At 47.5% G+C, this 13,451-nt stretch overlaps 1 protein-coding gene across 2 annotated transcripts in view; it reads left to right on the top strand.

Annotated features, from left to right (window-relative positions):
• TXNRD3 (thioredoxin reductase 3) overlaps positions 1 to 4,448 on the top strand; it is a 55,732-nt gene extending 51,284 nt beyond the window's left edge. For both annotated transcript variants that reach the window (XM_039218534.1, XM_039218533.1), the window contains 3 exons: positions 859 to 954; positions 3,124 to 3,258; positions 3,691 to 4,448. In XM_039218534.1, coding sequence (XP_039074465.1) covers positions 859 to 954; positions 3,124 to 3,258; positions 3,691 to 3,753 — 294 coding nt within the window. In that variant the 3' untranslated portion in view covers positions 3,754 to 4,448. The remainder of the gene's footprint in view (positions 1 to 858; positions 955 to 3,123; positions 3,259 to 3,690) is intronic.
• The last annotated feature ends 9,003 nt before the right edge of the window (positions 4,449 to 13,451 follow it).

The raw sequence follows: 13,451 nt of genomic DNA on the forward strand, positions 1-13,451 counted from the left end.
CGAGCTGGCAGTCAGCACAGAGCCCGACGCGGGGCTCGAACCCACGAACCGCGAGATCATGACCCAAGCGAAAGTCGGACGCTTAACTGACTAAGCCACCCAGGCGCCCCTGAAATTTTTTTTTTAATTATTATTTTTAATTTACATCCCAGTGAGCATAGAGTGGAATAATGATTTCAGGAGTAGAATCCAGTGATTCGTCCCCTACGTAGAACACCCAGTGCTGATCTCAGCAAGTGCCCTCCTTAATGCCCCTCGTCCATTTAGCCCCTCCCCCACCCTCCACCCACCAGCAACCCTCGGTCTGTTCTCCATATTTATTTATTTATTTATTACATATTTTTATTTATTTCTAGGAGAGAGAGAGAGAGACAGTGTGAGCAGGGGAGGGTCAGAGAGAGAGGGAGTGACAGACTCTGAAACAGGCTCCAGGCTCCGAGCTGGCAGTCAGCACAGAGCCCGACGCGGGGCTCGAACCCACGAACCGCGAGACCATGACCTGAGCGAAAGTCGGACGCTCAACCGACTAAGCCACCCGGGCGCCCCATTCTCCATATTTAAGAGCCTCTAATGTTTTGTTCCCCTCCCTGTTTTTATATTATTTTCGCTTCCCTCCCTTTCCGTTCATGTGTTTTGTATCTTAAATTCCACGTATGAGTGAAGCCATAGGATGTGTGTCTTTCTCTGACTCATTTCGCTTAGCGTCATACCCTCCACTTCCATCCCCGTTGCTGCAGAGCGAAGCTTGAACTTCCTGAAAGCTCTGATAGAGGCTGCCGTCTTTACGCCACTGAAGAACGCATCAGGGAGTGGCTTTCACAGACGCTGACCTTGACCTCTGCCTCCCCTGCCTTGCAGGTGTACCACACCTTGTTCTGGCCTCTCGAGTGGACCGTGGCTGGCAGGGACAACAACACTTGCTACGCAAAGATAATTTGCAACAAATTCGACAATGTACGTAATCTGCGTGGAGGCTTAAAAGCCGTCATTTTAAGCTGTAGCTTTTAATCTAGGATTTTGGGGTTTGAATCATCTTTAAAAACGGCTTTCAGGGCAAGGCAGAAATCCTTCAAATGGTTACGCAGTTGCTGTGTTTGTAGAGGTTGAGCAAGTGATACCTTCTGAAAAACAAAATCACTGCAAGTTGTCTCTTTCCAGAGCAGCGTAGAATCGGATGATCTATGAAGGTTTTGGTGATCAACGAATAAAATGTAGGAAGTGGGCGTTCATGTGCAGTGTGTAAACTGTGCGTCCGAAGCCTTTAGAAAGAGATGGTTGCATGAAGTGAGAACTAGTTGAATGTTAAAAAAAAATTTTAACGCTTATTTATTTATTTTTTTTTAATTTTTTTTAATGTTTTATTTATTTCTAGGAGAGAGAGAGAGAGAGAGAAAGAGCGTGAGCAGGGGAGGGTCAGAGAGAGAGGGAGTCACAGACTCTGAAACAGGCTCCAGGCTCCGAGCTGGCAGTCAGCACAGAGCCCGACGCGGGGCTCGAACCCACGAACCGCGAGATCATGACCTGAGCGAAAGTCGGACGCTCAACCGACTAAGCCACCCAGGCGCCCCAACGCTTATTTATTTTTGAGAGACAGAGCATGAGCAGGGGAGGAGCAGAGAGAGAGGGAGACACAGAATCCGAAGCAGCTCCAGGCTCCGAGCTGTCAGCACAGAGCCCGATGAGGGGCTCGAATCCACAAACCAGGATATCATGACCTAAACCGCAGTCAGTTGCTTAAGTGACTGAGCCACCCAGACGCCCCTGAAAACTAGTTAATTAACTGATTCCTAATGAAGGTTTTCATCAAAGGAGATCAGTGGGATGGAGAGGCGGTCGTTGGAGGCTGTGTGTTACTGAGATGATTTGGAATTGATAACGGACACGTTCATTACTGTAGGTGAAAGCAGTTTACTCACAACTTGCTTCGTAAGGAACGCTGTGTGTAGAAGGCTGTAGGACTTGGTCTCTCCGTTTTTAAGAATTTATAATCTTGGAGCAAAAACAAAATTAGATAAATACAGACCCAACAACTGATGTTTGTATAAAGTTCACAGAGTAACCACCATCGTCATGTTTAAGCGCAGCCTCTGTGCCCGTGTGGTTCTCAGCCTAACAGGACAGGTGTCTCACGGCCAGTTAGCACGTGCCCCGTTGTCTGGGAGGTGCAGGCAGCCAGAGCTCCGGAGCAGGTGTGCAGGGCAGTGACGGGGATACTGGCCAGAACTTTCCAGAAATGCCCCAGGGCTGTGACGCGTTCACAGCTGTGCCCCCCGGGGGTGGTGGTAGTGGTGCGCTGCTTGTTCTGACCTTGGACGTGAGCGACCNGGGGGGGCTTCCCCGAGGGAGCGGGGGAGGCCGTCTGCACGCGCTACCTGAGTGGGATCGGGGCCGGGCTGGGAGAGCCCCTGCCGGAGCCAAGGCCAGCAGCCGCGCTTTCTGACCGCGCGACCGAGGTGTCGACTGCTGGCCTGGGGCAGAATCTCGAGGTCTGTTGGCCCCTCTTTGGAACCTGCTCACCCGCCCTCACAGCTCGGCCCCTCCTGTCACTCCTTCCCAAACTGCTGTTTCCAGAGCGTCGCCCTACTGCTCACTGTGGCTCCTGGAGAACATCATGAGTGAGGTTTCCCCTCCCAGACCTGCCTTCACTTATAAGTGCTTCCTGTCCTGACAGACCCGCTCCTCGCGTGCCCCGCGCGCCCTCCCTCCACGCAGGCCTGGGCACTCCTTGATCTCTGCGTGGTTAACGTCAGGAGCAGGGCAGCCTGCCGCCGTTGCATTATTCTAGCGTTGGACTTTAATTCAGATTTGTTATGTTGTTGTTTAGCACGATCTCAGCATAATTTGGAAATTTACATCACACTAATGAACTCCTTCATGCAGTGGGTAAATTGCTTGTTCTAGTAAATTTGAGTGCAAATTAACTCTGGATGTGCATTTACTGGCTCATTTAACAGATTCTTACAGCGGTTCAGTTTCACGATAATGTCCTCTGCTCAGTTCAGCTTTAGAGCGCTTTTTCTGGAGTGGGTGCCGTAAATGTTAACTGTGAACTTGCAGTAAATAGATTCCCGTTCAGGCCATTAACCTACTGGGTTTCTCTTCCTTGTGGTTGCGCATTAAAAGTATCGGGTGATAGGATTCCATGTTCTCGGACCGAATGCCGGTGAGGTCACCCAAGGATTTGCGGCTGCAATGAAATGCGGGCTCACCAAACAACTACTCGATGACACCATTGGAATTCATCCCACGTGTGGCGAGGTACGGAAATAGGTTTGTGTGTTCACTGATTTCAGTTGGCATCATTTGAAAAACCATCATAAAGCACAGTGTCAGAGAGATGTCACGTCCGCTGCTGCTTTGCGTATTTTTTTTTTAATGTTTTATTCATTTCTAGGAGAGAGAGAGACAGCGTGAGCAGGGGAGGGTCAGAGAGAGAGGGAGTCACAGACTGAAACAGGCTCCAGGCTCCGAGCTGGCAGTCAGCACAGAGCCCGACGCGGGGCCTGAACCCACGAACCGCGAGATCATGACCTAAGCGAAAGTCGGACGTTTAACCGACCAAGCCACCCAGGCGCCCCTGCTTTGCGTATTTAACGTAGATGTGTACTGTTCCGCACGTGTTTTCTTCAAGCAGTTCTGAAATGTCGGTGGCTACATATACATGGGTTTGGCTTTCTTCCTTTTGAACAGGTGTTCACCACGTTAGAAATCACCAAGTCGTCGGGACTAGACATCACCCAGAAGGGCTGCTGAGGCTAGCCCCGCTGCCGTGCGGCCGACCTTGTCCCATCCCGTTCCTGTTGAACGTGAGGATGCCCTCGCACACCGAGTCTGTGCTCGCACACTGCTCTCTTGCGCAGGGATCAGCTCGGAGACGGGAAGGACAAGGAGACCGGACAGCAGCGGGCGCGTGCTCGGCGGCCTCGGCTGGCTGGGAGAAGCAGGTGGCCTGCCTGCTTGACGCCTCAGCTCGGAACCCGTTGACAGGTGAGCTGAGGCCGATGGTCTCCCGCGTCAGAGTCGAGCTTCCCCTCGAAGGACCTCGCCAGCGCGCAGCTGATCCGAGTTCAGTTTTTCGGCGGCTGGTGTTGTTACCCCCTTGCCTCGTTGTGTCTGTGCAAGCGTTTCTCGGTTACGAAGCCGACTGTCAAGCGGCGACCCTGCAGTTCGTGGGCCTGGAATGCGGCGTGGTGGCTGATGGGCGGCGTCCCCGAGAGGCCCGCCAGGCGCCGGCTGCGGCCCGTGCATTCCGGGACGTCGCCCGCGCTGCGCAGGTTTCAGTCTTCGGACGCTTTACCCACATCACCCCTGGCCCGTGCCTCACCCCGTCCTGGTTCCCGGTGGCCACAACCTTGGAGTCCTCTGTATCAGCGCCGCCTGTCCGAGACCTGCTCTGTCTCTTCTGCACCTGATCTTAAGAGTGATATTAAAAAGTTTTCAATACTGTTCGATGGGAAGTCTCGCTAATTTGAAACTGTTGAGAAGGATTCAATCCTACCCGTTTAGTTATGGTCACACTCAGTAAATGAATTGGGGGCAGGAGATTCCACTTGAATCTGCACATCTGGCAGCATCTAAAAGGCCCTTGGAGTGGGGGCACATCCGAGGTCCTTTTGGACAGTCTGTGGTTTTCTGGGGGAGCGCATCACGGAGCGGTCCACCGCAAAGGATGCAGCCAGGGCTCTCTTGCACAGGACCTCAGCCATTCGCCCAGTGTCATAGGATTGGACAGTTCTGGGCATGTTTTAACCATTTAACCAACTGAGTCACCCAGGTTCTGGGCATGTTTCAAAAATAAAAATTTTAGGGGCTCCTGGGTGGCTCAGTTGGTTAAGCATCCGACTTTGGCTCAGGTCATGATCTCACGGTTTGCGGATCAAGCCCCGTGTCAGGCTCTGTGCCGACAGATCAGAGCCTGGAGCCTTCTTCAGATTCTGTGTCTCCCTCTCTCTCTCTGACCCTCCCCTGCTCACACTGTCTCTCTCTCTCTCACAGAAATAAATAAAACATTAAAAAAAAATTTAAGGAGCCGCCTGGGTGGCTCAGTTGGTTAAGCGCCCGACTTCAGCCTAGGTCACGATCTCGTCGGTCCCGAGCTCGAGCCCCACATCAGGCTCTGTGCTGACAGCTCACAGCCTGGAGCTGCTTCAGATTCTGTCTCCCTCTCTCTCTGCCCCTCCCCCACTCATGCTGTCTCTCTCAAAAATAAATATTTTTTAAAATGTTTAAAGAAAAACTTTTAAGCTGGGAAACAACATCTGTAGATGAGCATTTGGCTGCCCTCTCTGGAGGCAGGGAGTAGAGAGGGCTGGGGTGAGGTCGGGGACCCACTGAGCTGACGGAGGATCCAGTCGACGAGTTGTTTTTTTTTTTTTAATTGGGGAAAGAAAGATACAAATTTAACTGCCCGAAAAGTAAGGCGAGGTGTAGCCGTTGCTGTAACTGAAGTAGGAATAGTGGTGAAAGGGGCGAAGATGCTAGTAATTTCCACTGGAAGTGGGGGTGGGGGGTTGAATGATCAGACTTTAATGAAGGCAGCTGTATTTGAACTGAACCCTGAGGGATGAATAGGATGTCAAAGATTTGCAGCGACCTGGAGCGGCTCTGGATGATGCTTTGGGGGGTGCAACTAAAATTCTCGATAGACGGTCGTTACTGCATTGCTGAGCACCACGTACATACACACAGCCAAGGGTTGGCAGGACCCTGGGTGAAGTGAAACTAAGAAGCCTGGGAGTGGGTTCTGCCTTTCACTGAGCATAGTACCAAAAACCTTAAAGCCCAGGTGAGGTTTCGAACAGGAAACGTTGGGCAAAGCTGAGACCCCAAGGGGCTTATACCCCCTGTGGGAGGGTGAGTGTAAAACTGTGCTTCCCAGAAAGAAGCAGCAAGAGAACTTGGCTGTGTTCTTAGGAGAAAGGAAATAATTCACCTAAAGAATTTTAGCCACTGTCCAAGTAACAGACCGCTGGGAAGGCTAGTTTTCTTCCTTTTGCAAGAAGGAGATTGGACTTAGATGTAAACCTATCTGTAATTGGCCCCCCAGCCTTCATCTCTTTCCTCTAATCTCCTCTCCTGGGGGAAGATGGGTCGCACATAATGGTGACAGGAAGATAAAACTTGTATGCACCTAGTAACATGCAGGTGCATACAGATTTGTAAGGAAAAATCAACATCCTCTATCATAGTGGAGATAGTAATATTCCTCAATAATTAGATCAAACACAAGAAAAGTCCACAAAAATGTAGATTTGAATCACACAATTAACAAGCTCAGTTCAATGAATTTAGGAAGAAGATACATTCAACGCGAACACTTACTCATTTCACGCACGCTTTGAATATTTATGAAGTCTGCCCGTGCTAGCCTCAGCACATTTCAGAAGACCGGTGTCACAGAGGCACTGGACAAAAAGATTTCAGCTGTGGGACTAAACACTATGAACCTGGAGACCTTGAAATCCATACAGTATGGTGGTCAGTGGAGTATGGAGGTAGCGTGAGTTGAGTGAGGGGTCAGAGGGAGATGAAGCTGGAAGGAACTAGCTTAGAGCCAGACACCGGTCAACAAGAAGTGAGGCATTCCGGAAAAATCCTAGACTTTGAAGAACAATAGACTTGGGAATGCCTGGTCCTGACTCACGATATATCACAGAATAAGTTGCTCAACTTAGATTATTCATTTATTAAGGGTGGACAATATTGCCGATTTCACAGACGTAAAACGGTTGAATGCTTATTACGTGCCTGATATTCTACATATCCAGGTAGGATATCTTGGCTTCTGTGATGATGAATACGGGCCATGTTGAGAAAAATGCTTGTAGACACACAACAGTAGAGCCAGTAGATAGGCTGACGGGAGAAATACTGACCAGTCAGTGCCTTGGCAGTCTTCACCGCGATGGGCAGCCTCCACGCTGGCTCCCAGGTTGGACTCCCCACTGCACGTAGTCACATCCTGTGTGGTCTCCTCCTCTGTTGTGCCAGGGTTGGTCTCTGACCAGTAGCCTCTGACACCATTGGTGGGAGGCATCTCTAAGATTAGGCCATACAAGGACTGCAGCTTAAGTTCTGGTCACTTGTGCACCCTCCTGGATTGCTTTCTCTGGGAGAAGGTAGCAGCCGTGTCGTGAAGAGAGGCCCAGATGACGAGGAACTGAAGTTTCCAGCCAGCAGCAAGGAACTAAGGTCTCCAGCAGCGTCCACGTGAATGAGCTCGGAACTCATTCACTCGGAATACGTCCCGGGCACACTTTGCCCTAGCTAGCAGCTTGTCGGCAATTTCATAAGATTTGGGGCCAGTGACTTTGGGCTACGCCCTGAGTCCTGGCCCTCAGAAACTGTGAGATAATAAATCATTGTTTTTCAGTCTAAGTTTTGGGGTGATTTGTTACAGCGATGGATACCTCATGTGTCCGCCAGGGAAAATTAAAAGTACAAGTCTGATCAGATAACTAAAATGTTTGGGGGACTTTTCCCCTAGGGCAGACAAAATAAAACTCCTATAGATTGGGGGTCTCAACAAAAAGGGATTGGAGCTCAAAATTAGCCCTAAACTCCACTCATCACCATGGAGAAAGAAACCCCGAACAGGGAAGTTCAAGAGGGTTCGGTGAAGTGCCTTCTGAGTCGGTGGTCTTGGGCTGCGGTTGTGGTGGGTCCCGGTTAACCTTCCGGAGCATCCATGATTGTCAAAGCTCACATTTAAAAAACCTGGAGTTGTGGCGTCTGGGTGGCTCAGTCGGTTAAGCGTCCAGCTTCAGCTCAGGTCATGATCTCACGGTTCGTGGGTTCAAGTCCCGCATCGGGCTCTGTGCTGACAGCTTCAGATTCTGTGTCTCCCTCTCTTTCTGACCCTGCCCTGCTTATGCTGTCTCTGTCTCTCAGAAATAAATAAAAAACATTTTAAAAAATCATCTTTAAAAAAAAAAACCTGGAGAAGGGCACCTGGGTGGCTTAGTTGGTTCAGCTTCTGACTTCAGCTCAGGTCATGATCTCACAGTTTGTGGGTTTGAGCCCCACGTCGGGCTCTGTGCTGACAGCTCAGATCCTGGAGCTACTTCAGATTCTGTGTCTCCCTCCCTCTCTCTTTTCCCTCTCCCAGCTTGCACTCTCTCAAAAATAAACATTTTTTAAAAAAATTAAAAAACCTGTAGAAACCTGTTTATCATACAGAGCTGAGTTCATTAAACTTAGCAAGCGAGAGCGCTGCCTTCACAGAGTCTCGATGTCATCTCAAGTGGGACCTAGGGATTTGGGAGGTCAGGGTTAGCTCAGGCGTAATCTTACACAACAGAGGTTGGTAAGTGGGTCTGGGCAGCAGTTGGCCAGAATTTGTAATTGAGGCCAGCTGCTTGAATGGTGTCAGTGCTCTTCTCTTTAGAAATTGGGGCATATGAGGGGCGTCTGGGTGGCTCAAGTCGGTTAAGCGTACGACTTCGGCTCAAGTCATGATCTCACGGTTCATGGGTTTGAGCCCCACGTCGGGCTCTGTGCTGACAGCTCAGAGCCTGGAACCTACTTCAGATTCTGTGTGTCTCTCTCTCTCTGCCTCTTCCTTGCTCATGCTCTGTCTCTCTCTGTCTCTCAATAATAAATAAACATTAAAAAAAAAGAATTTGGGGTGTATGAGGCCATATTGTGCTCCGGTTCCTGTAGTCTTCTCTTGAAACATAGAGCTCTGTGTGACCTCGTGTTACGACAGTTCAAGCTTAGATAGCTTGTGTGATGTGGTTTAGACCCCTGTCTGGTTTTGAGTAGTAGTACAGGTTTTCAGTTACTGGTCTATTTCCCAGTGAAGAACCAGTCAGTGATTCGAAGCAGGGTGACAGAGACCTGTTAGGAAGTTAGTGCAAGAGATCACCAAATATTTATGCAGACTTCTGCTTCCACCCATGCTGGAATACCATGGACTGGATGTCTTATCTCACCATCAACTCTCTGGGGGAACATGCAATGACTACAATCAGCCTTGGAACAACAGTGCAGGACTAGGATCCTCCAGAGAAGGGAAACATGAGGTGGTCCCTCCAGTCACCCCACATCTCTGCAGGTAAGTCCCCTTCAGACTACAGATACAAGGGAGAACTCAAACAGCCTGCTGTTCTGCTAACTTGAGGTGGAGGCTGGAGTTCAGGGAGGTTGAGGCAGCTGGAAGTTGTGGGTTGGATGCTATGCAGACAAGAGCTCCAGAAATCTGCAGCAGGATCCCCTCGGGTCTTTTCTGAACACCAAGCTACACATCCTCAGAGTAAAATTTCAGAAAGTAAGGCAAAAAATTAATGAGTTGTACGTTTGGCACAAGTCTCAGAAGGTGAGGGAAAATTCTAACTGAAAACAGAGGAGAGTCTTCAGTAATACCCCAGGCAGTAAGAGGAGACCCCCTTATGGGATCCTGCCTTAGTAGTAGATTGAACTATCCGAGGAGGGAAATCTACTGTAGACCTACCCTAACAGTGCATAGAAATAGGCCTTAATGGGATCAAAATGTTCTGGAAGTCACTGCCTATAAAAGAAAGCACAGCACTCTTTATAACAACAGAATAACAATGATAATATCCAACAGCCAGTCAAAAATTACTAGACGTGCCAAGAAGCAGGAAAGTATGACCCATAAAAAGAAAAATCTGTGATTGGAAATAGACCCAGAAATCGCTACCTGATTGAACGAACACTCAAGCACATTAAAACCATGCACAAAGGGGTGCCTAGGTGACTCAGTCGGCTAAGCGTTCGACTCTTGGTTTCTCAGGTCATGATCTCATAGTTCCTGGGTTTGAGCCCCACGTCAAGTTCTGCACTGACAGTGCGGAACCTTCTTGGGATTCTCTTCCCCTCTCTCTGCCTCCCACCCTGCTCGTGCTCACTCGTCTATCTCAAAATAAATAAGCTTTTAAAGGATGCACAATATTTATTTTTAAATAGTTTATTGTCAGGTTGGTTTCCATATAACACCCCGTGCTCATCCCTACAAGTGCCCTCAATATTTAAAGGAAAACATGAACATAATGAAAAAAATGAAAGACATTTAATAGAACCAAAATAGCTTGTAGAGATGAAAAACACAATACGTGTTTCAGGGTTCCCATGACCATTAGCTAATCTGGTGATGTGCTGGAGGGACTCACATGACTCAGCATAAAGTTACACTCATGTCTGAGATTCATTACAATAAAAGATATACAGTGCAAGAACAGAAAACAAAAAGTAGGCAAATGTTAGAGGTCACATGTAGGCTTCCAAGTCTTTTGTCTCTGTGACAGACAGATGTACTTTTCCCTCCAATGGTGAATTCCAGAGGTATTCCCACAATATATCTCCACCCAGGGAAGCCCACTCAAGTCTTGGAATTCAGAGCTCTCTCTCTCTTTCAATCTTTATTTATTTTTGAGAGAGAGAGAGAGAAAGAGAGAGAGAGAGAGAGCAGGAGAGGGGCAGAGAGAGAGGGAGGCACAGGATCCGAAGCAGCTCCAGGCTCCGAGCTGTCAGCACAGAGCCTGATGCAGGGCTTGAACTCACAAAACACGAGTTCATGACCTGAGCCAAAGTTGGACAATTAGCCAACTGAGCCACCCAGGTGCCCCTGGAATTCAGAGTTCTTAAAGGGGACTAGTCTCATATCTATGTGAGCAGCCATGGTGCAGACCCCAAATCAGGCATCAATTGCATATAGTAAATCTTCATGTTTACTTTAAACACATCTAGCCTGGTTCATCTTGAGTCACTGCTTCAGGCATCTATCATAACATTGTTCAGGAATTTAGTTTTCAGGGGTTGTCCAGAGATCACTGCCCTGGCTACAGAGATAAATAAAAAGTATTGAAAATAAACCCTCTGCATTAACCATTTCCTCACAATACCAGAACAGAATATTTCATTGGATACGATCAACAGCAGATTAGATTCCATAGAAGAAAAAATTAATGACTTAAAGACATAACAATAGAAACTATCCAAACTGAAGGACAGAAAAAAGACTAGAAAATAATCAAAGAAGACTCTGTGAACTCTAGAACAATATCAAGCGGTTTAACATATATAATTAGAGCCCCAGAAAGGGAAAGGAAGCAAAGGACAGAACAATATTTGGAGAGGAACTTTATGAACTTGATGAAAACTGTAAGCCCGCCGATTCAAGTCTCATAAACTCAAAACCTTACACTAAAGGCCTTTTTACCTCAATTCTTTCTACCTAGTACATCATTCCTGGCTTTCAACAACAACGAAATTACAAGGCGTACTAAAAGACAACAAAGTTTGAAGAGACAGTCTTCTATGGGAGAGATGGTGTTATTATTACACCAGGACTTTAGGAACAGCTTTGGTGAATATCCTAGGGGCTGTCCTGGAAAAGTGGACACCATGCAAGAACAGATGAATAATATAAGCAGAGAGATGGAAATGCTAAGAATCAGAAAGAAATGCTAGAAATCAAAAACACTAACTGAAATGAATACCTTTGATGGGATATCAGGAGACCGGACATGGCCAAAGGGACAATCAGTGAGCTTGAAGATATGTTGATAGAAACATCCCAAACTGAAACCCAAAGAGAAAAAAGAGAATGAGAATGCGTGCGTGTGCGCGTGCACGTGCGCACACACACACACACACACACACACCCCATCCAAAAATGGTGGGACAGTGTCTAAAGATGTAACGTGTAATTTAAACACTAGAAAGAAAAGAAAGTGACGATAGCTCAGAAGAAACATTCGATGTAGTAATGGCAGAGAACTTCCCAAAGTCAGTGACAGACACCAGACCACAGCTCTAGGAAGCTCAAGGAATACCAAGGAAGATAAGCATCCCCAAAACATAGCTAAGAAGATATTATTCAAAGTGTAGGAAATGAAAGAGAACATTTGGAAATAAGTTGGGGCTGGGGAGACCTACTTATAGAGAAACAAATATAAGAATTATAGCAGCCTTTTTGGTCGGAAACCATAAAAGCAAGAAGAACATGGAGTTAAATATTTCACACATTGAAAAGAAATTCCATCAACCTAAAATTTCATATTATGGAAATTATTCTTCAAATATGAAGGAGAAAAAAAGAGCTCCTCAGACAATGTCCAAAGTGGCCTATTTGAAAGTTAAAAATACATACTGGAAACTCTAGAGCAATCGCCAAATTTCAAAAAGAAGTATAATATGTGAAGAGAGAAAATAAAATGCAGTCACATAGGGGATTAAAAGTAGGGGAAACAGGGGCGCCTGGGTGGCTTAGTCGGTTAAGCGTCCGACTTTCGCTTAGGTCATGATCTCACGATTCGTGGGTTCGAGCCTCGCGTCGGGCTCTGTGCTGACTGCCAGCTCGGAGCCTGGAGCCTATTTCAGAGCCTGTCACTCCCTCTCTCTCTGACCCTCCCCTGCTCACGCTCTCTCTCTCTCTCTCTCTCTCCTAGAAATAAAGCATTAAAAAAAAGTTAAAAAAAAAAAGTAGGGGAAACAAAAAGGGTCAAAAGAAAACATGAATGCAACAAAAACAGTTACAAACATGGTAGATATGAATCCAATTATATCAGTAGCCACTAAAAATGTTAATGGTATAAACACATTAGTTGTAACAAAGTCTGACTCCACTTTTTGATGGTTGCTGACAGCTTCTAAGTGTTACCACTTTGTCTTTCCCTTATGCCCCTATCTGGGCAAGCTGATCAGAAGACCCAAATGTTCTCTTTGTTGGTTGCCAATGGGAAGTTCAAAACGTGCAAGTCCCCCAGCCCATGCATGAGAATCCTCACTCCAGTCCACACCCTAGCCACTGTAAAAATCCCCATCTAATCCCCTTACCTTGCGTTCTCAAGCCATTTTTGGACCAGCAGAGAAGTCTGCCCTGCTCTCCCAGAAAGCCTCACTATGTGAAGAATGCACCTTTCTGGCTTTGCTGTCTATGGCGAACATGTACTTGGACCTGCTGCTTGCTGGTAAGCTTGCACTTCGAGCTGTGCTGCTTTGTGCCACACTTGCATAGTTCTGCAGAGCCTCTGTGAAAGACTTAACTGGCCTAACTCAGAAGTTTTGGTCTTTGGCATTTAGGGACAGGACTATGAGCTTGGGACTCTCCTTTAAGAGGCTCTGGGTCATGTGTCATGAGCTGGATCTGTGTATCTCAGATTGAATCGTAGGTCTCAAGCATAAGCCATAATTGATTCTAGACTCAGGAGAATGGCTTTTAACCTGTGACCACTGGTTGTGTGTCTCAAGCAGCCATTGGCTCCATTCCATAGAATGCTCGGTAGAAAGACTGATACCCTTGGCAATATATGGGCCCATCAAGTTGCTGCTTGTGTGAAGGAAGAGCCGTTACTGTGTAGCATGTTGAGGTCACACTCACACTACAAAATGCCTTTGTTGCTGGTGATAGGGGACAAAAAATCACCCCTGGCTTGCCTGCGGCACAGCCAAGGGGCTAATTCCACCATGTCCTGGAGGCGGCCCCTAAC

The sequence above is a fragment of the Hyaena hyaena genome, unplaced genomic scaffold (assembly GCF_003009895.1).
Source record: "Hyaena hyaena isolate Hyena2069 unplaced genomic scaffold, ASM300989v1 scaffold_775, whole genome shotgun sequence".
NCBI lineage: Eukaryota > Metazoa > Chordata > Mammalia > Carnivora > Hyaenidae > Hyaena > Hyaena hyaena.